General features: G+C 45.0%; 1 protein-coding gene across 1 annotated transcript in view; it reads left to right on the plus strand.

Annotated features, from left to right (window-relative positions):
- Positions 1-26,739, plus strand: part of CCDC7 (coiled-coil domain containing 7) — a 430,640-nt gene that overhangs the window by 27,679 nt on the left and 376,222 nt on the right. Inside the window, exons 5-10 of the mRNA XM_061586654.1 lie at positions 3,723-3,743; positions 3,842-3,874; positions 5,587-5,747; positions 20,748-20,812; positions 23,526-23,600; positions 26,306-26,381. Of these exons, the coding sequence (XP_061442638.1) occupies positions 3,723-3,743; positions 3,842-3,874; positions 5,587-5,747; positions 20,748-20,812; positions 23,526-23,600; positions 26,306-26,381 (431 nt within the window). The remainder of the gene's footprint in view (positions 1-3,722; positions 3,744-3,841; positions 3,875-5,586; positions 5,748-20,747; positions 20,813-23,525; positions 23,601-26,305; positions 26,382-26,739) is intronic.

A 26,739-nucleotide genomic window follows, 5' to 3' on the forward strand; every position in this document is an offset into this window, starting at 1 on the left:
TTGTGTTCCCCTGAAGTGGCGATCCCCTTTGGTGTCGTCCCCTTCGGCGGCGAACCCTCCCCCGCAGGAGTCCTTTTATCTGCCAGCCCCTCAACTGCTACAGCTGGGGTAGGTGGTACTTGCTGGCAGAAACTGCTGAGTCACAGCTAATGGGGCCTGGGTCTGCAAGGAGGTAGGTCTCTCACAGAAGTCCCACAGGTGGAGTCAACCCAGCAAGAGCAACAACAGCAGCTAGATGGTACACTTGCCTGGCGTCGTCTCTCCTGTAGAGATGTTCTTGGGGGGACTTCCTCTCCATGTGTATGTTGGAATGTTTGCTTTCTCCCTGTACTTGGAGGATTTTTGCCTTATTCTAACACAATAATTTAGCCTGCTATGTTACCAAATTGCTCAGTGCAACTGGAATTCAGTACATGTCCCAAGCTTATGTGTGTGATTTGACTCTTTTCTGACCAATAAGTGTGCTATTGCAGTAAACAGAAAGAGAGCCTCTGTCTTATTGCTTATTGAAGTCAGTGTTGATCCCAGTACATACCACCCAGGAGCAGGTATGGGTTGCATATGCATGATCGGATCCCCAGAACTCAATACCATACTTAACGTAGATAACACCAGTAATTCAGCCATTAATCAGCCCTTGAGAATGGATTCTGCCAGTGAGAATATCCTGCTGTGATTAAGCCAAGCACCCTTTTTTCATTTAAGCATATCCTTTACAGCAAGAACAAACAGAATCGCCTTATTAAATAATATTCAACTGGCAGAGGCGTTCTTGTGACATCACTTTAACCCTGTAACAGGAACATTAGCTGATATGACTGAGAATGATGCATGAAAATTCATCAGTTGTGTATTTTGTTATGTAATGACTTGCATGTCTAGCCTGGACTTTATGAAAGCCCTTTTTCAAATTCATGTAGAATGGTTTTTTCCCGTAACTGGGGGCAAGTGACATTCCCAAGTTATTCATTCCCACGTTTACTCCAATAAAGCAGTTCCACCCTCCTTTCCACTGTCTAGGAGACTGCTCCACAGGTTCATCCTTTTGGAATTCCATCAGAAGGTGGATCCATGCTGCTCTTTTCCCCCCCAGACACTCCAGCTACACAGCTCACTGTGAGAACCTGGCATTCTTTTTCACTCTCTATTGAGATCCTCTCCTTGCCTCTCGTTCCCTGTGTCCTTGTGTGTGCACGGTGTTCATATTTTTAAAAAATGGATTATTCAGGGCATCCTCTGTGGAGAGGCATCATTTTGTCTCTCGAAGGGAAAGATTTTGCTATTTTTAAGCCAGCTTGGGAAGGTTCAGTACAAGTAGAACTCAAATGAAACTGGACTATAGCCATCCCATCACTGCCTAAGCATGTGCAAAGAAAGTATCATTGCAGTTTTGCAAATGCACTTCAGTGAACTCCTTTTGCCCTTGGTGAGAGTGTACCATATTACAGTGGAAATCCAGCTTTTTGCCTCTTTTTGTTCATACGTCTGCAGGACAGGTAATCCTTGCATTTCAACTCTTGTCAGTTTTCTTTACCTTCTATAGTTCATGGATTTTACTCACCTCTAGCTTTCCCAACAGTTGCACTCTGTCTGTTGTCTCTCCTTCCTTTCTCTGCAACGGTAACTAATTGTATGGTCCAGGTGATGTGGGATGGGTAGCCTGTGCAAAGTGTAGCCATTAAGCAGTTTTACTCTTTTAACCAAAGATATGTGTAAATCGCTATTCATTTTTATATTTTGTATTCCTGTTTCTGCATGTTAAGTCACAATTTTATACCAGTGGTGTAGTTATTGGTACACTTGCCATAATTAAACAAGGTAATATTGACGTTTTTGGTACACTTGCCAAAATTAAGCAAGGTAATGTTGACATTTGCTAAAAGTAATTAATTACATTGCAATAAGGTCTGTAGTGCACAATTGTCTCCAGTAAAGATCCCAAGATGAGTATTGCTAATTCCCCAAAATTAGCTTTCTATGAATGCAGGTATAAGGTACAGGATCATGCACATATGTGTAGTAGTGCACTAGCAGAGTTGGTGTCAGGTCTTATATGTATGAGCAATGAAGTGGGAAGATATTTATTTATTTATTTATTATTTGGTTTATATCCCGCCCTTCCTCCCAGCAGGTCAAGATTTCAGATTTGCATGCTCTGCTTTTTTGTTTACGACAGCCTCACCAATGCCATTAACTCCTTGTTCTGTGTTACTATACAAACTTGGCAACACACTAAAGAGCCCCCCCTTCCCTTTTTTGTTCTTCTTGTATAAAGTGATTAATCAGCTCCCCAAAGCCATATCCTTTGAAGGTACTGTCCATCTCCCATTTTGGCACCAGATCATTATGATCTCAACTGCAGTTTTAATTAATTAATTAAATTTGTAGCCTGACTTTCTTTTCTAACAGAAAAACTCAACATTGTTAACAAAATAAATGTACAACTAGGTAAAACAGGCCAGTGGAAGGGTTTCTTCTTCCCAAGCACACTGGCTTGCAACTTTTGGAGTCCAAGAGGAAAGAGGCCTGGTGGCAGTTGGGTCAAGCAGACTGACCGAAAGGACCTTCTCTCTCTCAAGCTTCAGAATGGCTTGCTCTTTTAAAATACATATGCAGAGAACCATTATCAACAGCTTTTTTCTTAATCCAGTTACAATTTTTTAAAACATCAGACCACTTTTGAGCATTTTGTTAAGGTATCCCAGCATCAGCATACCATAGTGACTTACAGTTGCAGAGCATTCAGGTGGGTAATGCAACAAGGCCTTAAGGGAGGAGGCTGGCAAGCTGGGCCTGCCCTAAGAATCATGGTAGAAGTGGCATTGTTAAGGTAAATCTTTTTATTATGTGAAAGTTTTACAAAGCCCCAATACTATTTTTCAAAGATAAAGATTTCCAGTTTCTCCACATGGTTGGGGGATATCTGAGTGGAGAAGTTGCAGAAAAGGTGTAAACCTAAATCTAGACTCCACATGAGAGAAGCAGATATGTTTTTTTTGTGGGGAGAGAAAGTAGTTGCTAGGGAAAGGCTTAAGCTATTGACGTGTGTGCGTTGTTGCGTGAAACAGCATACATTACGTTGGAGTTAAGTTGAGCAAGAAACTTCTTCATAGCATTAGATCATGTTAAGAGTCTTTATTAAGACATTACGGCCAAAGGCTTAAGAGTAAATACATGTAGAGTTTCTTCAGTCACCCCCCTTCTGGTACATCTCTCTCCAAAGGTAAACACAAAAGAGAACCTCTCAGTTCAGAGGCAATACACAGGAGACACAGCTTAACACAGATAGCTGCTAGAACTTTTCCCAGTTTATCGCGATGGCTACCATAGTTCCCAGACTGGGCAAAGACATAACTCCCCCTAGTTACAGTTTTTCAGACTTGATGGAAAACAAACTCAGTGACAGTGCGGTTCAATGGTCAACATAAGCATCCCCTCTTTCCCCACTGTGTCTCCACACAAAATTACCCTCTCCAAAAGCTGCAGTTGTGTGCAACACAGTTTGTCCTTGAGATGTTAAGAAAGCTCTGAATATCTTTGATATGTAATACCTTATTTACATGTGCAAGTTCTCATTTGATGTTGAAATCATCAAGGAATGAAATGCATTTATGAAAAGGGTAGCTATTCACTCGGAAATATTCATGTTATATGTACAAAGATAAACTTGTTGGTGTAAAATTATAACAGAAACATCTAGTGATTATAAATTTCTTTCCTAGATATTAGAATCGTTGCTTAAGGTAAGAAATTATTTACATATATATATTTAAAAATTGTTTTATTTCTGAAAAAGTGTGATCTGTCAATGCCTAATTTTATTTATTTATTTTTCTTCAAGTGGTTTGAAAAGGAGGTCCATGAGATGGAAGAGGTAAACTAAAATTTGGAATTTTGGTTAAGGTTTGATAGGGAAAACGAAGATATAGTAATGTAAAGTATGTTCATAGATGCATTGCTGCTGCTTATTTATGATTAACTTTAGCTAACAGGAGGTCCACTGGAGTGAAAAATCTTTAACTACCTCTTTTCCAGTGTAAACAGCAAGAGTGGCTCAGTTTAAGTTTTCCATTTTATGCACCTCAGCTGTTGTTTCCTTCTAGGTAGGACATTTGGTGATGGGCTGGGGTTTGCCTCTGGGATTGGGAAGGCAAGGCTCTTCTGTAAGGCTGAAATTTTCCATTGGTGTCTTTTCTGTTATGTTTCTTGGGTGGCAGTTTGAGCCACTTCATCTGCAGTTACTTTCTTGTTACAGGTAACTCTTTCTTCACTGATTATCCATGTTAAGGATAGTTGGAAAGTTCCCTCCTTACAGGAATATGCATTTTGTCACTTTTCAGGCTCAAAGACAGTACTTAATGTTCTTTTAGCTTCAAAAAAATGGAAGTTCACCAGGTAAGAACTTCCTTTTCCCCATCTTCTTGTGTCTTGATTGGCACATGAGCATGAACAGCTGAGGTGTATAGGGTGAGAATTATGACAGAACATCTATTGTTCACAATAGGGAAGTGGATGTAAAAACCCATTTGACTTTACTCAGCTTGGAAATACTGTAAGTGGATGATGCATAACAGTGTATGATGGAACTTACTGAGGCTTGGTATCAGAAAGCCTTTGTGGGGCAGATTTGGCTTCTGAGCCTCTAGTTGTTTATCTCTTGCTTTAGAACTTCAAAATAGATAAGGTTTACAGCATAATCCTAAACTTTACAGCACAATCCTAAACATATTTACTTGGAAGTCAGTCCCATTTATTTCAGTGGAGTTTCCTTCTGTGGAGTAAGAATAGGATTACTTCCTTAGTTCTTGTTATTTAAATTTCACACATCTCTTGGCTGTGCTTATGTAAAATATTAGCATTTTAAATATGTACGCTTGTTATACCTATGAAATAAAATATATAGAAATGTGCAGCTTTACATAACTACACTACAAAGTACTCCATGCAATGCAGGTGCTTGGGATGCCCCTCCCATATCCCTTTCCTGCCACCTTTGCTGTGTGGCTCAGTAGCCTGTATTAACAGGTGCTGTCCAGCAAGTCATAGACTGGAAGATGAAGAACAAAAGGGGAGCTGTTCAACAGAGTCACAGGGAGCACAGCAGAATTTGTTTGTTGCTTTAGCACCAGTTAGGCTTCAATTGAGCAGCTTTATAAGTTTGTCCTGCTATTCCACCCCTTCCTGGCCATGATATGGAGAATTTGAGAAATCTGGCATCCTCCTTATGAGTAAGTTTCAGTGAACGTTGCCCTCATGTGGCCAGGCAGGCACTGAACTTCTGGTTCTGGATTTCTATACAGAAGAGCTTTTGCTTCTGGAGTCCTGGGAATGAACTTGATAGGGCTAAGACCAGTCAGGGTGTACCAGTTCCTTCCAAACTTGTAGCCTCTTTGAGTGGGGTATCTTCCTAGATGGTGGTGTCAGGAGGGTTATTGGTCTCTACCGATTCCTCTGAACTCAGTACTGGGGTCAGCAATAGAGTCCTCGTTTTGTTTGATAACTTGTGTAGTTCAGGGCTATTTCCTCAGTTAATAGATACCCTAATAGATACTGGACTGTGTTAATACTTTGATATCTGTGTTTCAGTTAGGTGAGGAAGAAATTATTCCAGACTGGCAAATTCCAGTAGCTGACAAAAACATATCAAATAACATTAATAAATTACTGGACCGAATCCAAAGGCTTGAAGATCTGAAAGGCCGTATTCAAGAATTGCCCAAGCTTATCCAGATTTCTGCTCCTAAACAGTAAGAATGTTGTGAAATAGGGTTAGGTTTAATATAGATCATTATATAGAAAAATACTGTATTTGAGGTTTTCATTTCCTGATACACAATGATGATGTTTGCTTAACAATCATAAATGGCTAGAGATTTTCAAACACTGTCACCATGTACCTCCCTAAAGGTCTGACAGTATAACAGACTGTCCATTTCTCCAGTTCAGGAAGACTTTTCACTGAAACATGGAGCTCTAAAGAAGCCATTGATTCATCTCAGACTGAGAGCTATATAGGAGCTGAAGGCTTCAACTCCTTCTTGGCTCTCAGCTAGGCTCTGATTTGTATAGATGCTTACACATGCTTCTTCCTGTGTAATCTCACATGCATCACCATCTCCTCAGCTCCTGTGGCCTTGGGGTAATGGTGGGGAGTTTGAGAGTCAGGCAGGGACTAAAGCAACTGGTGTGGAGACCTCTAGTGTTGTGGTGTTGCTATATAGGGCAACAGAAAAAATATGCCAAATTCAAAAAGAACCATAGTTTATCTCCAACGGAAATACCGGGAGAGCACTTATAAGTGTGCTCCTGATGCCTCTTCCTTTAGCTGCAGTTTGGAAGTTTTCCACAGGAGGACTGTTATCAAGCGGGATATCATAGCTCCACCCATTGTCTGAAGGCAAGAATGTTCTGAAGTCAAGACTAGGGGCATCAGGCCCCTCCCACTCTCCAGTTCATTCTTGCCTTCGTCTGAGGCAGTTGGATAGAATAGCGATAGCATGTCAGGGGCTTGCGGCCGCAGCCCTCTGTTTAGCGCCAATGCTGCTTTTTCCCATTTTCTTGCCCATTTTCAGCAGCTGTCCGCCTTAGTTCCCCAGCCAGGTGCCTGGAGCTGCTCCTCCTTTGTTTCTAGCCTCTGCAGAGGTGTTTTTGTTTTTCTTGATTGCTGCGCCCCCCCGGCTCGCTCTGCGGCCGTTTTATGAAGCCGCGACTGCGCTCCTTCTATAGCCTCAGTGGCGGCTTTTGACTTCCTGTTGGCTGCCGCCCCCCCCTCCCTCCGGCTCACTCTGCGGCTGTTTTTAAGAAGCAGCGACTGCACTCCTCAGTTCTTCGGATTCGGAGCACGCGGAGGCCGTTCTGCTTCCAGACGGCAGCAGTTCTCCTGGTGGTTCTTTTTGAGTCCCAGTGCTTTTCTGCGACCGCCATTGCTACTTTTCTTGTCCCGACCGCCATTTTTGTTTTTGCTACATTTTCCTGCTCTTTTTAATGAGCGTCTTTTTTGTTTGCACTCCTTCCATATTTCTCTCTGTCAGTTCACCCTTAGTGAGGTTTAGACCTGAGTTCTCCTGTTTTTGTTTTCAACACTAAAGACCCTGCACGAGGCCCTTTAGTCAGTTTCTGTGTGTGTGCTGCAGGCTAAGGAAAATCCTAAATAAGCCTTATCAGCATTCTTAGTTGAACGGACACTGAGGCCGTGTGCTGAGGCTGTTTGGAACTTTACATTCTGCCCCATCCGTGGCCGTGTACCGAGGCTGTTTGGAACTGTACATTCTGCCCCATCCGTGGCCGTGTACCGAGGCTGTTTGGAACTGTACATTCTGCCCCATCCGTGGCAGTGTACCAAGCCTCTTTGGAACTGTACATTCTGCCCCATCCGCGGGCGTATACTTAGCCATCTGAGCTGGTGCATTCTGCCCCATCCGTGGCCGTGTACTGAGCCTGTTTGGGTCTGTACATTCTGCCCCATCCGTGGCCGTGTACTGAACCCCTTGAAAATATATGATGGCGGAACAGCCAGTGACAGCTCAGGCAACCATGCCTAAACAATCTAAGGCAGCCAAGCACAAGCATGCCAAAGCGGTTGCCAAAACCAAGCATCTATCCAGCCACAGCACAACCAAGCAGGCATGCTATGTCTCTGTTCCGGTTTCTGAAGAGGCGGGCCAGGAATAATTGACAAATCTTTTTCATTCTCTGACTGCATCCTCCGAGGAGGACTTTGCAGGTTTTCCTGACCAGCCAGCAGCCAGCTACCCTCCTCCCATATAACCACCTAGGGCTCATTTATCTTCCCAACCTGCTGAGCCGCCCATATCCTTGCCTCTACAAGCACAACCATCTCCCACACCGGGGCTGCAGCTGTCTCATGAGTTCATATCACAACTACAAGACATGCTGTCGTTCTTCTCGCAACCGCAGTCACAGTCACAGGTCTCTGCCATGCCTCAGTGGAGTATTTACAGACAATCTGATGATATGGGCCACTATGTACACAATGAGGCGGATCCATCGTGCTCTCCAAATCCTTTTGAAATTGCCAGGGGCAAGGTTGTCGATGATGTTTCTTGTGGGGAGGATCCATCATATGCTATGCAACTCAAAGGTGACGAGTGGAGTGATCATTTGGAACAAGAGGAGGATACATCTTATCGCCTGTTCGATGCCTCCGATTATCAGCCCCTTGCTCGCAGAGTATTGAACACCCTTGGTCTCCAATCTACACAACCTGCAGCTGCCACTCCCTCTATTACAGGGGCCAGGGTCCTGAAATCCCCCAAACCAGCGGAGTACTACCTTCCTGTGCCAGATCCTATTGCTAAACTGGCCAAGGACGAATGGTCTCACCCGTTACAAACACGCTGCTTTAACGCCCTTGCGGACAAGCTTTACTCTTTGGCTCCGGAATTTACAAATAGACTGGCCGTCCCCGGCATAGACGAGCTGATTTCCAGTCTAGTCTCTAGATCCCCCTCTGGAGGGAAGGGGGCTCACATTTAAAGGATGCCACTGAGTGGAGGCTGGACTCTGCATTACGCAAAAACCATTAGGTCACTGCTTTCACCATGCGAGCTTCTGCATCAGCTTCCATCTTTTCCAGGGCAGCAATGATGTGGTTGGATGACCTCTTAGATGATCCTAATCCTGATCCTGTCTCTTTGAGGAGGTCACTGGTGAAATTACGCAAGACAGCGGCGTTTGTGGCTGATGCCACCTTGGACGCAACTCAGCTGGGAGCAAGAGCCATGGCAGCTCAGGTAGTTGCTCGGCGGACCCTCTGGCTTCGTCACTGGGAAGCGGACTCTATGGCCAGGGTTAACTTATCAAGGGCACCTTTTTTGGGCTCATTACTCTTTGGTGGGGAAGCCCTAAAGGCAGTACTAGTGGACCCCAAGGAGGCTCGGAAGCCTGTCTTGGCCACTGTCAGGAATGTTGATCGCAGGCCCTTCAGGCATTTCACCCCATCCCGCATACCCCATCCCTTTCAAGGAGCGTGGCCCGGGGGACGAGGCTGCAATTTCCGAACTAATGATCTCCGTTACTCCAGGGGATTCTGGAACAGATGTTTCCCAGGCAGAGGACAGTACCAGGGACGCAGAGGTGCTTCAACGTCCTCATATCGTGGAGGTTCTTGCCAGCACAGACAGTACTGCCGCGATACCGGTCGGGGGCAGACTGCTTCTGTTTGGAGACCATTGGCTATGTCTGACTAAGGTCGCCTGGATCAGAGATCTCTTTTGTTACGGCTATGCAGTGGAGTTTTGGGCATCCCCTCCAGAAAGATTTCATCCCTCTCCTTGTCCCAAGGCTCCATCCAGGCAGTGCATCATGCAGACAGCCATACATCACCTCTGGGACACAGCGGCAATAGAGCCAGTCCCTACAACAGAGAGGTCGGAAGGGGTGTACTCCCTCCTATTTGCTGTGCCCAAACGAGATCTGTCATAGCCAGCAGTGATGGACCTCAAGTTCATCAACTCCATTACAGAAAGCCTTCACGAAGGAGACTTCCTGGCTTCTATTGACCTAAAGGAAGCGTATCTCCATGTGCCTATTTACATAGCCCACAGAAAATTCCTTCGGTTTGCCTTCGGCCCCCAGCATTTTCAATATCGAGCAATGCCGTTTGGTCTCTCGTCCGCCCCGGTCTTCACCAAGGTGCTACTCATCCTAGCGGCTTACCTCCGCCTTCAAGGGGTGCATTTCTACCCCTATTTGGACAATCTTTTAATAAGGGCGAGTTCCAGGGAGCTGGCTCATCTACATCTGAAGCTCATGCTCCATGTCGTGCAGACCCTTGGATGGCTAGTCAATTTCGACAAAAGTCATCTCCAACCAACCCAGCGCCTACAACATCTAGGGGCAATGTTAGACACCCTGCAGGCGATGGTGTTCCTGTCTCCAGACTGCATAGCCGCCATCATAGACATCACACAGTTTCTGATGCATCGCCCAACCGCGGATGTGATGCTTCTAGCAAAGGCTCTGGGAATGTTGGTGTCCACTATCCATATTGTGCCATGGGCTTGAGCTCATACTCGCCAACTTTTGTGGGCCTTATTACCGTTTCAGCAGGACATTGCCAGGTGCAATCATCGAACAATTCCTTTGAATCCGGTGCTACGCCTTTCCTTTCGCTGGTGGACGATGGTCCAACCTCTCAACCGGGGCACTCCGTTCAGAGAACCCCGCAGGACTGTTGTCACCACAGATGCCAGTCTCATCGGCTGGGGAGCTCACTGCAACTCCCAGTGCATTCAAGGGCTTTGGTCTGAAGCCGAGCAGACTCAGACCATCAATTGGCTGGAACTAAAAGCTGTCCACTTAGCTCTGCTTCAGTTTCAGTCTTTGTTCCCCTTGGACCATATTCTCATTCGAACGGACAACATGTGTGCGAAATCTCATTTAAACAGACAAAGGGGAACGAGGTCCCGCTCTCTGCAGAACCTAGCCTACCTCATGTTCGACTGGGCAGAACAACATCTACAATCCTTGAAAGCAGAACATCTCAGAGGAATTTGGAATGTGACAGCAGACTGGCTCATCAGACAACAGGTCTGTCCGGGAGAATGGAAACGTCATCCAACCATTTTCCATCTTCTCCAACATTGGTTCGGCATTTTCGATCTGTTTGCCCCCAGTCGCAATTATCAGCTACCCAGGTACTTCGCACGATACCTGGACACAACAGCGGAAGCGGTGGATGCTCTGTCACTACCATGGCCGGATGGCCTATTGTACGCCTTCCCTCCAATACCACTTTTAGCCAGAACCTTGAGGAAGGCACGACGTGAGAGGGCCAAGCTGGTTCTGATAGCACCATATTGGCCCCGTCCACCGTGGTTCTCGGATCTCCTTGCCATGTCAGTGACAGACCCTTGGACGCTCCCAGTCAGGCCAGACCTCTTATCTCAGGGCCCAATATGGCATCAGGACCCCAATTGGCTCAACCTAACAGCGTGGCTTTTGAACAGGGACTTTTGAGGACTGCTGGCCTGTCTGAAGCTGTTATTGACATTATATTGGCCTCGAAACGACCATCTACCACTCGTATATATCAGCATACTTGGGTGGCATTCTCCAGGTGGTGTCAGTCCCAGAATCTCGATCCTTCTCAGGCCACAATACAACAGGTGCTGCAATTCCTTCATAGGGGCCTCATGATGGGGCTTAGACCCAACACCTTACGTCGACATGCGTCCACTCTGTCGTCCATTCTCTCAGTGTCCTCCACCGGTGCTCCTATTGCCTCGCACCCTTTCATCAAACGTTTCCTGAGGGGAGCCGCTCTGCGTTCACTGGCTGTATTCCACTGTTTTCCCTCCTGGAGTTTGTCGAAGGTCCTGCAGGCTTTACAACGACCTCCATTCGAACCCCTTAGGACTGTGCCATTACGTCTATTGTCATTCAAGGTCGTGTTCCTGATCGCGATCACCTCTGCGAGATGAGTTTCGGAACTGGGCGCATTGTCTTCTGCCCGCCATCTCTGTGTTTTTCACAAGGATTCTGTGGTACTGAAGACTGATCCTTCCTTCCGTCCCAAGGTCAATTCAGTTTTCCATTGCAACCAGGACATTGTTCTTCCTTCCTTTTGCCCGAATCCTACCCATCCTCTAGAGAAGGCTTGGCATTCGTTGGATGTTCGGAGGGCTCTCAAGACCTACTTGTCTCGGACCCAGGATATACGATGAACTGAGTCTTTGTTTGTATCCTTTCATCCACGTTCTATGGGGCATAAAGTAGCTAATTCCACCTTATCCTGCTGGTTGCGCGCATGTATTACCTTAGCTTATGAGTCCCTTACGCTTCCTGTTCCATCTAAAATAACAGCTCATTCCGCTAGATCAGCGGCCACTATGGCTGCTTTTGCTACCAACGCTTCTGTTGCTGATATTTGCAGAGCTGCTGTTTGGTCTACCCTGTCTTCGTTTATAAGGCATTACAAAATAGACCGTTATGCTTCTAGGTTCTTAATGCTGATTAGGATGTGGGTGGTCCCTCCCTGTTATGGGCTGCTTTGGTACATCCCGCTTGATGGCAGTCCTCCTGTGGAAAATGGATCATTGGTCTCACCTGAAGGGTGATTTTCACAGGACTGCCATCACGACCCTCCCAGTTGAAGGATACCTAGAGTTAATTCACCGGTTGTTATATATTCCTGTTATGCTATTCTGTTCTAGTTCGCTAGTGAAGTCAAGACTTCTAATACTGTTATATGGAAATGTTAGCGTCATGTTGTTATGTATTGCTATTATGTTATGTTCTTGCCAGTAGGCCTGTTGGGCTCTTTTTATGCACTTTTAGATATCTCTCTCTAGACTCGTCGCGAATGAACTGGAGAGTGGGAGGGGCCTGATGCCCCTAGTCTTGACTTCAGAACATTCTTGCCTTCAGACAATGGGTGGAGCTATGATATCCCGCTTGATGGCAGTCCTTCTGTGAAAATCACCCTTCAGGTGAGACCAATGGTCCATTTCAAGCCATGACTGGAAATTTCTGGGGCCCAGGAAAGGTGGGCATAGTTCACCCAAAACAGGCTGATGGGCCAAACCAGCAGGCTGGTGGTACCACAGCAGCGCCTTACTGGGACATTCCAGTTTGCCCAGGCATTTGACAGTTCATAAATATTAGCCATGGCAACCTTGGTTGGTATTCAATGCTAGTCCTACTTAGAGTAGACCCAGTGAAGTTAATAGACTAACTTAATTTCAGTGGGTCTACCCTGAGTAGGACTTAGTTGAATACAATCCTTTGAAATTAATAGCTGTGTGGGTATGTAATTGTGTGTAAATGTTTTTTTATAAAATGTTTTAAATGGTTCCTGTTTTTAAGTGTTTATGATAGTTTTAATTGTTTTAAATATTTCTTTATTTTATTTTAAATGTTATTGTTTTAATGTTTTGTGTTTGTTGTCCTGGGTTCCTTGGGGAGGTAGGACTGGATAATAAATAAATAAAATCTATGGATCTTCCCAGTAACTTCAGAAAATAAATACATGAACTGATGTTATCACACTCACTGTTTTCCTGGCCTCAGCAATCACTAGCCAATTCATCTGAGTTTATGTGTATGTGTGGACATTGGGCCCAATGGTACCTTGGAGATGTGGAGCAGGCAAGCAATAGCAGCCACAGATCCACCATAATGTTTAGTTTGGTTAGAAAAAACTAGGCATCCAAAATGACACTTACAAAACAATCCTATAATATGCCATATCTGGTGAAAAGCTGCTATGGAATGGCTGCCATATGCAAATGCATGCTCAGTGAGGGGGGGGAGGGGGGAAAACACACAACCTGAAAAAAACTAGAATGTTGCAAAAATTGCAGACCCACCAATCAGGATGATGCTCAGATGCCACCCTCCTCACATGGAGGGAGTCACTCTGCACAGGCTGATCCTGTGGTGTGTTTTCCATGCCACCATATCTTCAGCATGCAAGAAACAGAGAGCTAGACAGTAGCCTCAAACGTAGTCAAGGGAGCTTTATGGAGCTATTTGGTAAAGTGGACATAAAAATACTCAGGAGATCACTAGCTTGGATTTTTCCATTGGCAAAAACAAGTTATCTCTTGCCACTCCCTAATGAAGGCAGCAGCAGCAGCAACAACAAGATAACCCCATGGGGCAGTCTGCAGTGGAAGCACAGACAAACTGAAGCTCGTCCAAATCTGTCGTGCCCGGGTTGGGACTCAAGAACAGAATCACTTGATGAAAGCAAATCAGTTTTTATTAGAGTAATTTCCAGACATAGGCTTCTCCGCCTCATGAACTCTTAACATGAACCAAAACCCGCAACATGGAAGAGAGTTGATAGAACAGAGTATCAAACATTCCCTGTCCCTTATCAAGGGGGCTTTCGGGCATGAATCCTCTTGCTCCTCCTCAAACTGCCCACATCTACGCCCCTTCCCTCCTCTTTTCTTTGGCGCCTTTTTAACTGTCTTCGGGTGCGGGGCGATGGGGGGGCGGCTACCTCCTCCCCTTCTGATTCGGAAAGGATGGTAGGGAGTGGGGGGGTTGGCCCCACACTTCAGGCGATTTCTCTCTACCCTTCTCTGCAGCCAAAGGGCCTTGGTCTCCCTCCTCCTCCCCCTCTGTCTGTAACTGCTTCACATTCCTAGGGAGGGAGTGCGTGGGAAACGAGTCTGTTGCCTGTTCAAGGTTTTCCCCCTCTATCTGGGAAGCCTCCTCCTCCCCTGCAGACGACTCAGCCCAACTGCCCCCCTCTCCTAGCTCATTCTCAGAAACATCAGAATCTCAACCATACATCCTGACATCATCCCCTTCTCCATGCTGTGCTCCCTCCCACCCTGTTGGTTTGGGGCGATGAGGGAATTTCTCATGAAAGTCTCTCACTAAAATGGGGGCATGAACGTCTTCTGCTTTTTCCCAGGATCTGTCGGCTGGCCCATAATTCTTCCAATGAATTAGATATTGCAGCTGATTTCTCCTTCTCCTGGAGTCCAGGATCTGTTCCACTTCAAACTCTGTTTGTTCCCCCACCAATATCGATGCCCCTGGAGATTCTATCGGCCTCAACTCACTGGGGAGGGGGCGGCCTTCGTTAGCAAGGAACGATGGAATACTGGGTGCATTTTAAAAGTCTCTGGGAACTTTAAACGAAAAGCCACTGGATTTATTTGAGCCTGGATCTCGAAGGGTCCCACTCTCCTATCCTGCAACTTCCTGCACTTACCCGGCATGTTAAAAAAGCGGGTTGACAGCCATACTTGATCGCCCACCTGGAGGGGGACCCCCTCACACCGACGTTGATCAGCAACTCTTTTGTATTCCCTTTTGGCTTCGTCTAATTGTTGTTTCAACACTTGCTGTGCTGCCTGTAATTCCTGGAGGAATTCCTCTGCCGCTGGCACAGGCCCACCGCCTCAGCGGCTGGGAAAAGCTTTGGGATGAAATCCATAATTAGCAAAGAAGGGTGTTTGCCCAGTGCTGGTGTGCACAGAGTTATTGTAGGCGAATTCTGCAACATGTAAATAGGAAATCCAGTCATTTTGCTGGTAAGATACATAGCAACGCAGGTACCTCTCTAAAACTGCGTTAAGTTTCTCAGTTTGCCCATCAGTCTGGGGGTGGTGAGAGGAGGAGAGCCTTAGCTCCGTTTTCAACTGCTTCCAAGCAGCCTTCCAAAACTTAGCTGTGAACTGGGTGCCTTGATCCGAGACGAGGCTGTCTGGCAACCCATGCAATCTGTAAATCTCTTTGATGAACACCTTTGCCGTTTCTTTGGCATCCAAGGCACCAGAGCAAGGGAGGAAGTGGGCCATTTTAGTCAATGAATCCACGATCACCAAAATAGCAGTCATTCCTTGTGACCTTGGTAGATCGGTTATAAAATCCATGGAGAGGTCCTGCCAGGGCCCCTTTGGAGTGGCTAGAGGTTCCAACAACCCTGCAGGCCTTCCTGTGCTTGTCTTCGCCCTTAAACACACGGCGCAGGATTTTACATAGTTCTCAACATCTCTGCGCATTTGAGGCCACCAAAAATCCTTAGCTACATTTTGAATGGTTTTAAAAATGCTGAAGTGCCCAGCTGTGACATTGTCATGGCATTGACGCAATACTCTGAGTCTGAAGTCCCCTTTTGGCACATATCTGGCAGTTTTAAACCACAACAACCCATCCCTCCAGTGAAAACTTACTTCTGAGTCCGTGCTCTGCTCCATTTCCTGGATGTAATGTTGTATGTCTGGATCCCCCTGCTGGGCCCTCTTGAGCTCTTCTTCCCAGGACGGCTGACAGGCTCCTAACGTGAGTTTTTCTGGTGGGATGATGTGTTGGAGGGGGGTGTCAGCCTTTTTGTCTTTGTATTGGGGTTGTCTGGATAGGGCATCCGCCCTCTGATTTTTTGTATGGGAGTGGTACTTTATTTTGAAGTTAAACCTGGCAAAAAACTGCGACCAGCGTATCTGTCTCTGGTTCAATTTCCAAGCGGTCTGTAGGCTCTTGAGGTTCTTATGATCGGATCGTACTTCTATCTGATGTTGAGCCCCCTCCAAATATTGCCTCCAGTTTTCGAATGCGTCTTTGATGGCTAAAAGTTCCTTTTCCCACACAGTATAGTGTTTTTCAGCATCTTTGAGCTTTCGAGAGTAGTATGCACACGGGTGTAGTTCCTTCCCACCCCTGTCAGGCTGCAAGAGAACCCCCCTGATCGCCTGGTCCGAGGCGTCAGCTTCCACGACGAAAGGCCGGGTCGGGTCAGCAAAGCGTAGGATGGGTTCAGAGGCGAATTTCTCTTTCAGGTCTTCAAATGCTCTTGTTGCCTGGTCTGTCCATTGAAACTTCCCTTTTCCCCTTAAACAGTCTGTGAGGGGGGCGGTTAGTTTGGAGAAGCCCGGGATGAATTTTCTGTAGTAGTTGGCGAAGCCCAAGAAACGTTGCACATCTTTCTTGGTGGTCGGTTGTTCCCAATCCAACACACAGCTCACCTTTCCGGGATCCATCTCCACTCCCCCTGCTGAAATTCGGTATCCAAGGAAGTCCAGGGAAGACAGGTCAAAGCCACACTTTTCCAGCTTGGCATATAGGTGATTCTCTCTCAGCCTTCTCAGCACAGTTCTCATGTGTTGGTCATGCTCTGACTGGCTCCTTGAAAATATCAGGATATCATCCAGATAACAAACCACGTACTGGTCCAAGAGGTCCCTAAACACTTCGTTCATGAACTTCTGGAACACTCCTGGGCTGCCACTTAACCCGAATGGCATGACCAGGTACTCAAATTGACCATAAGAAATGTTAAAACTCGTCTTCCATTCATGTCCCTCCTTCATTCGGACCAAATTATATGGCCCCCCGCAGATCCAACTTCGTGAAAATCGTGGCCGAACGCAGTCGATCCAATAACTCTGGAATTAGGGGCAGGGGGTAGCTGTTCGGGATGGTAATTTGGTTGAGGGCTCGATAATCATTGCAAGGCCGTAATTCACCCCCCTTCTTTTTCACGAAGAGTAGGGGGGCTCCTGCGGGCGACTGCGAGGGACGAATAAATCCCCGCTTCAAGTTCTTTTCCAAAAATTCTTTCAAAGCTACTTTCTCTTGTTCTGTGAGGGAGTAGATTTTGCCTGCTGGAATGCTCGCTCCTGGCACCAAATCGATAGCGCAGTCATACGGCTGATGGGGGGGGGTAAAGTCTCAGCTTCAGTCTCACTAAACACATCCTCAAAGTCCAGGTATTTCGAGGGGAGGGTCACCTCCTTGACCTCCTGCACAGCTCCTGCTAGGGCTTTTATTGCGTTCTCTGGCTGACAATTTTCGTGGCAATACTGGGACGTAAACCACACGACTGCTTCTCTCCAGGCTATTTTTGGGTCATGCTTTATCAACCATGGCATTCCCAGAATCACCTCAAAATTAGACAGGTCCGATACACACAAGGAAATGAACTCTTCGTGCCCTGGGATCTCTAGCTTCAAATCCTCAGTGGCTCTAGTGATCCCTCCGGACTTTAGTGATCTGCCATCTATCGTCTCCACTGATAAGGGGGCTTCTAGTTTCCGATGCGGGATGTGGTGGCGTTTGATTAGGGCGGTATCGATGAAGTTTGTAGAGGCTCCACTGTCGATCATTGCTGTTGAGTTGAACTGCACTCCTGTGGAAGTTGTAATCCTAATCCCAGAATCCCAGAACCCCTTTTAGGGGGGGATGGGTTAACGGAGGCCCTTTGCACAGCGCTGCCCCCAGTCCTCCGGCCTGCACTAGGACTGGGTGCTTCCGTTTCCCGACGACCCTGTTCTGTCTCCTTTCAGTTCACAGTCCCTAGCTAGATGGCCTGGCTTGGAACAAATAAAGCAGAGACGTTCTCTGCGACGTCTGTCTCTTTCCTCCTCCGACAGCTTCGTCCGCGCCCCTCCCGAGCCGTCCCCCACGTTGCCTGACGTCCCTGGGGTCGAAGGGATTTTACTGCGGGATACTGAGGCTGAATATTTTTGCACCTCTTGTTTTCTCTCTAAACGTCTTCCTTCCAGTCGGTGATCAATTTGTAGGCACAGCTGGATTAGTCCAGACAAATCAGTTGGAGGTGCGACTCTGGCCAGCTCATCCAATATCTCAGCATTCAGTCCACTTCGGTACATAAACATCAGTGCTGAGTCATTGTATCCAGTCTCTTGGGATAAGATCTTAAAGGCATTGGTGTATTCCAGCACAGCTCCTTTTCCCTGCTTCAAGGCACTCAATTGCCTACCCACCATCTCGGCTCTTTGGGGATCCTGAAACATTTCGGTCAGGGCTTGTATAAATCCTCCATACCTGCCCAGGATGGCATCCTTTCTGATTAGATAGGGGGTGACCCACTTGGCAGCTTCCCCTTCCAATAGACTGATCACAAAGGCCACTTTGGCAGCATCATTGGGGAATTCTGCATCCTTAATGTCCAGGTACATCTCACATTGGGCCACGAAAGTGGAGAGCTGGTCGCTCTGTCCCACATACTTGGGTGGTAGTCCAATTGGGATCTTGGCCACGGCAGCTGCAGGGGCTGCCCGCATTCAATCTATTGTGGATTTCAGGCTCTGATTGTCCAATTTCAAGGTTCTCACAGTTGCTAACAGGCTTTGAACGTCCAACTGTAGGTCTGCCACGCTCGACCTCAGTAACTTCACTTCTTCCGTCTCAGAAGTGGGGTTTATCCCCCCAGCAGCTCCCTTTCCCATCTTGTCACGTTCAAGTGGCGGGAGCAAGGAGGGTTGAGTAGTTTGTTCTATCAAACTGTCGTGCCCGGGTTGGGACTCAAGAACAGAATCACTTGATGAAAGCAAATCAGTTTTTATTAGAGTAATTTGCAGACATAGGCTTCTCCGCCTCATGAACTCTTAACATGAACCAAAACCCGCGACATGGAAGAGAGTTGATAGAACAGAGTATCAAACATTCCCTGTCCCTTATCAAGGGGGCTTTCGGGCACGAATCCTCTCGCTCCTCCTCAAACTGCCCACATCTACGCCCCTTCCCTCCTCTTTTCTTTGGCGCCTTTTTAACTGTCTTCGGGTGCGGGGCGATGGGGGGGCGGCTACCTCCTCCCCTTCTGATTCGGAAAGGATGGTAGGGAGTGGGGGGGTTGGCCCCACACTTCAGGCGATTTCTCTCTACCCTTCTCTGCAGCCAAAGGGCCTTGGTCTCCCTCCTCCTCCCCCTCTGTCTGTAACTGCTTCACATTCCTAGGGAGGGAGTGCGTGGGAAACGAGTCTGTTGCCTGTTCAAGGTTTTCCCCCTCTATCTGGGAAGCCTCCTCCTCCCCTGCAGACGACTCAGCCCAACTGCCCCCCTCTCCTAGCTCATTCTCAGAAACATCAGAATCCCAACCATACATCCTGACAAAATCCACACAGAGGAATTTCTTTTTCCTTTACTGGTAGCAATTTTAATTGAAAATGGGACTTTCAGTGCAGTGGTGTAGACACACAACAAATGCATACATGCTTCCAGGGGCAGTGATTAAAATACCACCGGGGAAAACACATGATACATCCCGATATTTGCTGGGAAGATCTGGGACAAGATACTCCTGAGGTCCCACTAGTTGGTGAGGATGAGCCTGAGCACTACACCACAGACAGAATTTCTGCATAATCATGGTCCAGAAATGTGTCACTAGGCACTTCTCACTATAAGCATGAAGCAGCTGTTGCAGGGGGTGGGGGTAGAGGGATGCCTTGGGCATCAGACTGCTGAATCTAAGTGAGCAGATAATATGGGGATTCCATACCATGTCATCCAGGCACATATGCCTGCAAGCATGAGCAAGTGGGGGACGGGCAGCTAAGGGACAGTGCTTGTTGATGGGCCAGGAGAGGGTCAGGGCATGTCTGGGAAGCATTGGGAGCCTCCTGTGGAATGCCTTGGCCAGCAGGCAGAAGTAGCACCTCCATGATACAGATGGCCAGATGGGGGACATAAACCTCCAGCTGGTTTATATGCAATGGGCCATGGATCAGAACAGTCATCCTGTGATGCCACAAGAGACTGCTGCTTGTGCAGGTGGTGAAAGTAGCACAGCTAACTATCCTGCTGTGTTAGCCACGGAAGGCCCATTGTTCTGAGCTGTCCTGCTCTCCTGTCCCTTTTCTCTAGGCTACCCTAACACCCATCCCCTATTTGACAGTATTTATTTACTACTTTTTTATTTCTCTCTCTACAAACTTAGGGTGATGTACTTGGTACTTCCCCCCATCCCATTTTATTCTTTCAACCACCATGTGAAGTTGGTTAGGTTAAGAGATAACTGCCCGGAAATCATCCAATGATCTTTGTGGCAATGTGGGGTTTTAAAGTCAGGTTTTCCCAGTCCTGGTTCAACTTTCTAGGCTATTATACCACACTGGCTCTCACTGTTGGATTCACATTTCATGAGAGATGGAATTTTGAAAATGGCATTGTATGATTTCACTGATTTTTTAAAAGAAAACCTCACCAATGAGGACACTTCATTTGTCAACAGGAATTCTTACATAAAACCAATATATTTGTTTTTTTGTTTATTTGGCTGACTATATCGTGTTATCAGTCTGTTCCCAGATCCTAAAGATCAATCAGAAGATATTTCTTATCAATAATAATCTAATTATAATAGATGTTATTAATGATAGGAACTTATTCTTCTAACCAAATGTAACCAAATTATATAAAATTAGAAATCATTTTAGAACTTTTTAAAAAATGACATTCAATTAGTAAAATTAGATTTAGTATTTACAATACTTTTGACAAAATACTTTACATTTTGACAGGGAAAAGAAAAAACCATTAAGCCCTGCACCTCCTGTTCAAAAAGACCCCAAAAATATTATTGAAGGTAAGGATTGCAGTTTAATATGGAGCCCGAGGAAGCAAAAGATGTACGTTGTTAGAAGAAATATGGATGTGGATGGAGTGGTGAGAAATTAGATGGTAGTGAAGTATGCTGGATGGGCACTAGATTGGCTTAAGGAAGCTGGACATGCTAGGTAGAAAATTAGGGACTTCGGAAATATACAATTTGCCTTTAAGAAAATTGGTTTTAATTTTGATATATTTGGAACCCTATGCTTTGTTAAAATAACTATTGTATTTGTTATCTGATTTAATAATTTTCATAATCATGCAATATTTATACTTTTTATGTCTATTATTTATATTAAAAACTAAATTGATTAAGAAAACAATGGACTTGAAGAAACAATGTTTGGTTGAGGCATGGGGTTAAGGGAGAGGTGCCTGTAAGGAATAAGTTTCATAAAAGGCTAATATCATCCAGAGGAGTAATGTTAGCGGTTCCGCATGCTACAGTGGCCCAGCTGGCCTCCACTAGAAGTCAGACATTTAGTGTCACAGTCCCATGCTGTGAAACACTCTTCCAGCACAGATTCAGCAGGCACCCTCACTTTATAGGCTTTTGCAGCTGTTTACGTTAGGGTCGCCAGGTCCATGGCCTGAGTCTGATCCTGTATCTTTAGGAGAAGAGAAAGTCAGCCAAGTGCAGGTGTTCTTGCAACCCTGTAATGGGAAAAACCAGAAGGTGGAATTCTCCCTTCCCCCTGCACAACTTTTAAAGATACAGAAGACCTCTTGGAAGACAGGCCTGGCAACCAAGAGGTCTTCTGTGTCTTTAAAAGTTGTGCAGGGGGAAGGGAGAATTCCATCTTGTGGTTTTTCTCATTACAGTGTTGCAAAACACCTGCACTTGTCTGACTTTCTCTTCTCCTAAATATACAGGATCTGTCTCAGGCCTTGAACCTGGCAACCCTAGTTTACATTGATTAACCAGACACTTTAATGATTATTTGAATTGCATTGTATTTGTATTGTTTTTAATGATGTTTTATGTTTTTATGATTATTGTGCTATAGAAATACTTTTATAAATAAAATAAAGCTGCCTTTTTCTAGCAGAGCTCCTAAATGATTAAAGAAGCAGTATGATTTGTAGAAGCTTTTTTTCCATTACTGCATTTCTGTACTGGGCAAAACTGCAGCTGTTGCATATTTTGCCTTTAATACAGTTTTAAAGGCATTGGAGCTATCCCAGAAAAAGGTGGCAACAATTCAGATGAAGTTCCATAAATAGTAGAGACTACGAGCTGTGGACAGAAGTGGTACATACCTACCCCAAAAGACTTAAAGGTGTTATTGCAGTGAAAGGTAGCTCTACCAAATAATAATGTGGGGGAGTTGAATACTTATCATGTTTCTTGCAAACATTTCCCAACATAAAACCAATGTCATCTTACAATAATTGATTTTGAGTTTCAGTGTTTCAAAATAAAATATCATACAGAACAAAATTACAATGTACCATTTGTATTCAGTAATATGAGAGCATTCGTCAGGGTTCTGAATACTTTTGTAAGGCACTCTATGTACTGCAGAGGAGTGGAGAAATAACGTATGTTAAGACTGGTAGTTGAAAGAATAAAGAAACGTTTATTAATACAAAGAGGTAAAGTCATACATGCTGAAGCAGCAATGCAGCCTGCACTCAGGGAGCTATTATTAACTTAGAACAAAGGCAAGAAGAGAAGGGAGGAAGTGGAGGAGCAAAGCCTGCAAAAACATCAATTTAGAGCAGGAATCAGCAGAGGTAAGAATATATTGCCTCCCAACAATCGAGACCAGCAAGACATAGCTGACTTTCCATGGTAAACATTAGGGAGTGTGTGTGGGGAGAAGGAGCAATGATTGCAACTGTGACTGCAAGGACGTTTTCTGAACTGAGGCAAGACATTTTTAGGTGCTAAGTATCTGTAGAACTGTACTGCTTAAGTGCCCACTGTTTCTTTGCAAGGAAGAAGGATGGGGACTTCACAGGCTCTGCCTACGTGACTACATAGGCACCCCACTAAGTTTAGGTTCCATCAGCATCCACTGGCTGGTAGCAACTAGGAAGAAAGGCCCTCAGAAAGGTCCTGGTGGCCCTTGGTTTCCCAAGGAACCAGGGCCTTTCCTCTTGGTGCACTCTCTGCACGCTGGAGGGATGTGAGAGGGAAAGGTTAGTTTTTCCTACTTCCTCTGCTTGGCGCACTGCAGCTGATGTCTTGGCTGGATAGATACTGTTTAAGGAGAAGACTATATGTGTTCGGCATTGGGGAGTTGTGAAGCTGGGTGTGTGTGCAAAAGGGGGAAGACGGGGGCAGCTTCCGAATTTGGAAAATGTGGAGTTGTTTATTATTTTTTTAAATACTTTGGCTTATTTTCTAAGTCAATCTAACATGAGCTGAGGGGAAATTGCCCTTCACTAGTCTTTTACTAAATAGTTTTTTAAAAAATGGAACACTATTACTAGTACCTATTTCTGTTTTATTTTGTCCTAAAATCATAACCTATTTTTAATATATCTGAGAAACAGATCAGTGAAATGATGATATCTGGTTTAGAGTTTAAACTCAGCCAACATGGATTAGAAGAAAAAGCTTTCCATTTTACAACTGTTTATTAATACATTTTGGCATTTGTTAGTGAATAAATTAAATACATTTGAAGAACTACTAAAATATTATTTCTACTTAGTAAATATAAAATATTCTATTTCAGAACTTGCTATGAAACATGCCACTGAGGATGTAATGAATATGGTACAGGTTTTCCAAGATGACACAGGACAACCACGTAAGATCTTCAAAATTGGAAATGCTGGTAGCTGAGATCTTAGGGCATGATCCAGTAAACATTAACCACTTTAGAGGTCCAGTACAGGAGTGGCAAAATGCAGGAGTGGGGAGCCTTTTTATGAAGAGCCATTGATCTACAGGAAAAGTTGGGGAGCTTATGGTTGGAACAGCCTTAAGTAAAAGTGGGAAGTACTACCCCTTTTCTCTCACTCTAGCACCCCCTTTGTATGTCACTCTCTCTTGTTGGGGTTTATGGGATAAAATAATTCATAGAATCATAGTAGAGTTGGAAGGGGCCTATAAGGCCATCAAGTCCAACACCCTGCTCAATGCAGGAATCCAAATCAAAGCATTCCCAACAAATGGCTGTCCAGCTGCCTCTTGAATGCCTCCAATGTCGGAGAGCCCACTACCTCTCTAGGTAATTGGTTCCATTGTCGTATGGCTCTAACAGGAAGTTTTTCCTGATGTCCAGTCAAAATCTGCAACTTGAGCCCATTATTCCATGTCCTGCACTCTGGGATGATCGAGAAGAGATTCCAGCCCTCCTCTGTGTGACAACCTTTCATGTACTTGAAGAGTGCTATCATATCTCTCCTCAGTCTTCTCAAGGCTAAACATGCCCAGTTCTTTTAGTCTCTCCTCATAGGGCTTTGTTTCCAGTCCCCTGATCATCTTTGCTGCCCTCCTCTGAACCTGTTCCAGTTTGTCTGCATCCTTCTTGAAGTGTGGAGACCAGAACTGGACACAGTACTCAAGATGAAGCCTAACCGGTGCCGAATAGAGGGGAACTAATACTTCACGCAATTTGGAAACTATTCTTCTGTTAATGCAGCCTAATATAGCATTTGCCTTTTCTACAGCCACATTGCATTGTTGGCTCATATTCAGCTTGTGATCAACAACAATTCCAAGATCCTTCTTACATGTCATATTGCTGAGCCAAGTATGCCCCATTTTATCACTGTGCATTTGGTTTCTTTTTCCTAGGTGTAGAACTTTGCATTTATCCCTGTTGAATTTCATTCTGTTGTTTTCAGTCCAATGCTCCAGCCTATCAAGGTCCCTTTGAATTTTGTTCCTGTCTTCCATGGTATTAGCTGTGTCCCCCAATTTTGTATCATGTGCAAATTTGATAAGCATGCTCTGTACCTTCTCATCCAAGTTAATAAAAATGGTGAAGAGCACTGGGCCCAGGACCAAGCCCTGTGATACCCCACTTATTACTTCCACCCAGTTTGAGAAGGAACAGTTGATAAGCACTCTTTGAGTATGATTCTGGAGCCAACTGTGGATCCACCTGATAGTTGTTCCATCCAGCCCACATTTAGCTAGCTTGTTAATCAAAATATCATGGGGCACTTTGTTAAAACCGTTGCTCAAGTTGAGATATATTATGTCCCCAGCATTTCCACAGTCTACAAAGGAGGTTACCCGATCAAAAAACGAGATAAGATTAGTTTGGCAGGATTTGTTCTTCATAAATCCATGTTGGATTTACTGCACTGGCTTATGTGGTTCTATCTCTAGCAGAGTAAAATGGCAAAAAATGGAATGAGCAATCACCAGTCCCATTCTCCACCCTTTGTCTTGACTCACATTGTCTAGCAGAATAAAGCAATTATGCTTTGTCCAGTAAAGTATATTAAAAAAGTTTACTCACGGACACTTCATGTATACAGGGATACAGGTGCAGCTTAGGAAATCAGAAAGAAGAAATTGAGGTTACTTTTAGTCCATAGTTTTCAGCTTCTGGCAAGCGGCACCACCCCTGCTTGTTTGATGTGGTAATGGAGAATTAAAAAGCAGCACAGTGATACAGGTGCAGCTTAGGAAATCAGAAAGAAGAAATTGAAGTTACTTTTAGTCCATAGTTTTCAGCTTCTGGCAAGCGGCACCACTCCTGCTTGTTTGATGTGGTAATGGAGAATTTAAAAAGCAACACAGGAAACTACATCACAGCAAACTAAAGAGTTTTCCTAAGTCTAGCCAGAGATGGCACTTCTCCCTTTAACCGTACTAAAGCATGTATAACCCTGCCCCTTGGCAGCATATGAAGTTGCCTATTTCCAACACCTCTTTCTGTTACTCCTTCTCTCTCTTTCTGCCACACCTTCTAGATGTCTCCTCTTCCTCTGTCCCCTCGTAAAGGCCATCATTCCTATATCCCAGGAAGATCCAGTGCCCCAACTCTTTCTTACAGCTGCATGTACAACTTGTTTATATTCACAGCCTGTATATACTGCTCTGAGATGTTGGATTTATGTACAAGAGATGCTTATGATGCTCCAGTTGACCGTTATAGTTGATTGAAGGCTTGGATGGGTCCTTGGTGGGAAGGGGGAGGCAGTGGTGATGGAGGCTTGACCCTGCTCATGTCACCCTACTTGTGAGTAATCGAACAGGGGCGACTGATTTTACAAGCTCCCCTTTTCAATTACTCGCAGCATTCTCAGTGGAGGGGTGTGATGAATTCTTGCACTGGATGACCTAAAGCTTCTGTTAAATCCTACATTTATATGTGTATGTTATATTGCATTAGATAATAGAGCAAATCTATTTTATTATGTTCTTGTACAGTAACTACTGAAATTGTATTATTAACTTAGAAGTTCAGATTGCTTTGGAGACCCATTTCTGGGGACGACTGAAGACTTATAGACTTGACTAAGTAGCTAAATAATTTGCCTTTTTGTTGTTCAGAAACAATTGAATCAATGAATAATCGCATGCTAGAAATAATGAAAGTATTTGAAAGACAAACAAACAAGTTACACAGGTAAATCTATATGACAATTGATATAGAAAAAATGTACTGTATTAATGCAATACTTACACATAAAAGGCATGATCTGTCCTGGTCCAAGCACAACAGTGATGATTCCCATTGGATATAGTAAGGCTTGTTGTCCCTTTCTTCTTGGCATTTATGTACATGGGCAAATGCACAAGACCTGCCCAGATGGAGCAGTAGTCTGACTTGGTATAAGGCACTTTCCTATGCATTAACTGGTTGTTGTGGAAAAGGGAGGCCTGTGCATGCCTATTCTTTCCTTCTTCATTTGGTTAAGGAATATGAGTGTAGAGCTAATTTTTCTTGACTGAGCAAATGGAGTAGGGCTAGATTGAAGCATATG

The sequence above is a fragment of the Rhineura floridana genome, chromosome 10 (assembly GCF_030035675.1).
Source record: "Rhineura floridana isolate rRhiFlo1 chromosome 10, rRhiFlo1.hap2, whole genome shotgun sequence".
In the NCBI taxonomy this organism is placed as follows: Eukaryota; Metazoa; Chordata; class Lepidosauria; order Squamata; family Rhineuridae; genus Rhineura; species Rhineura floridana.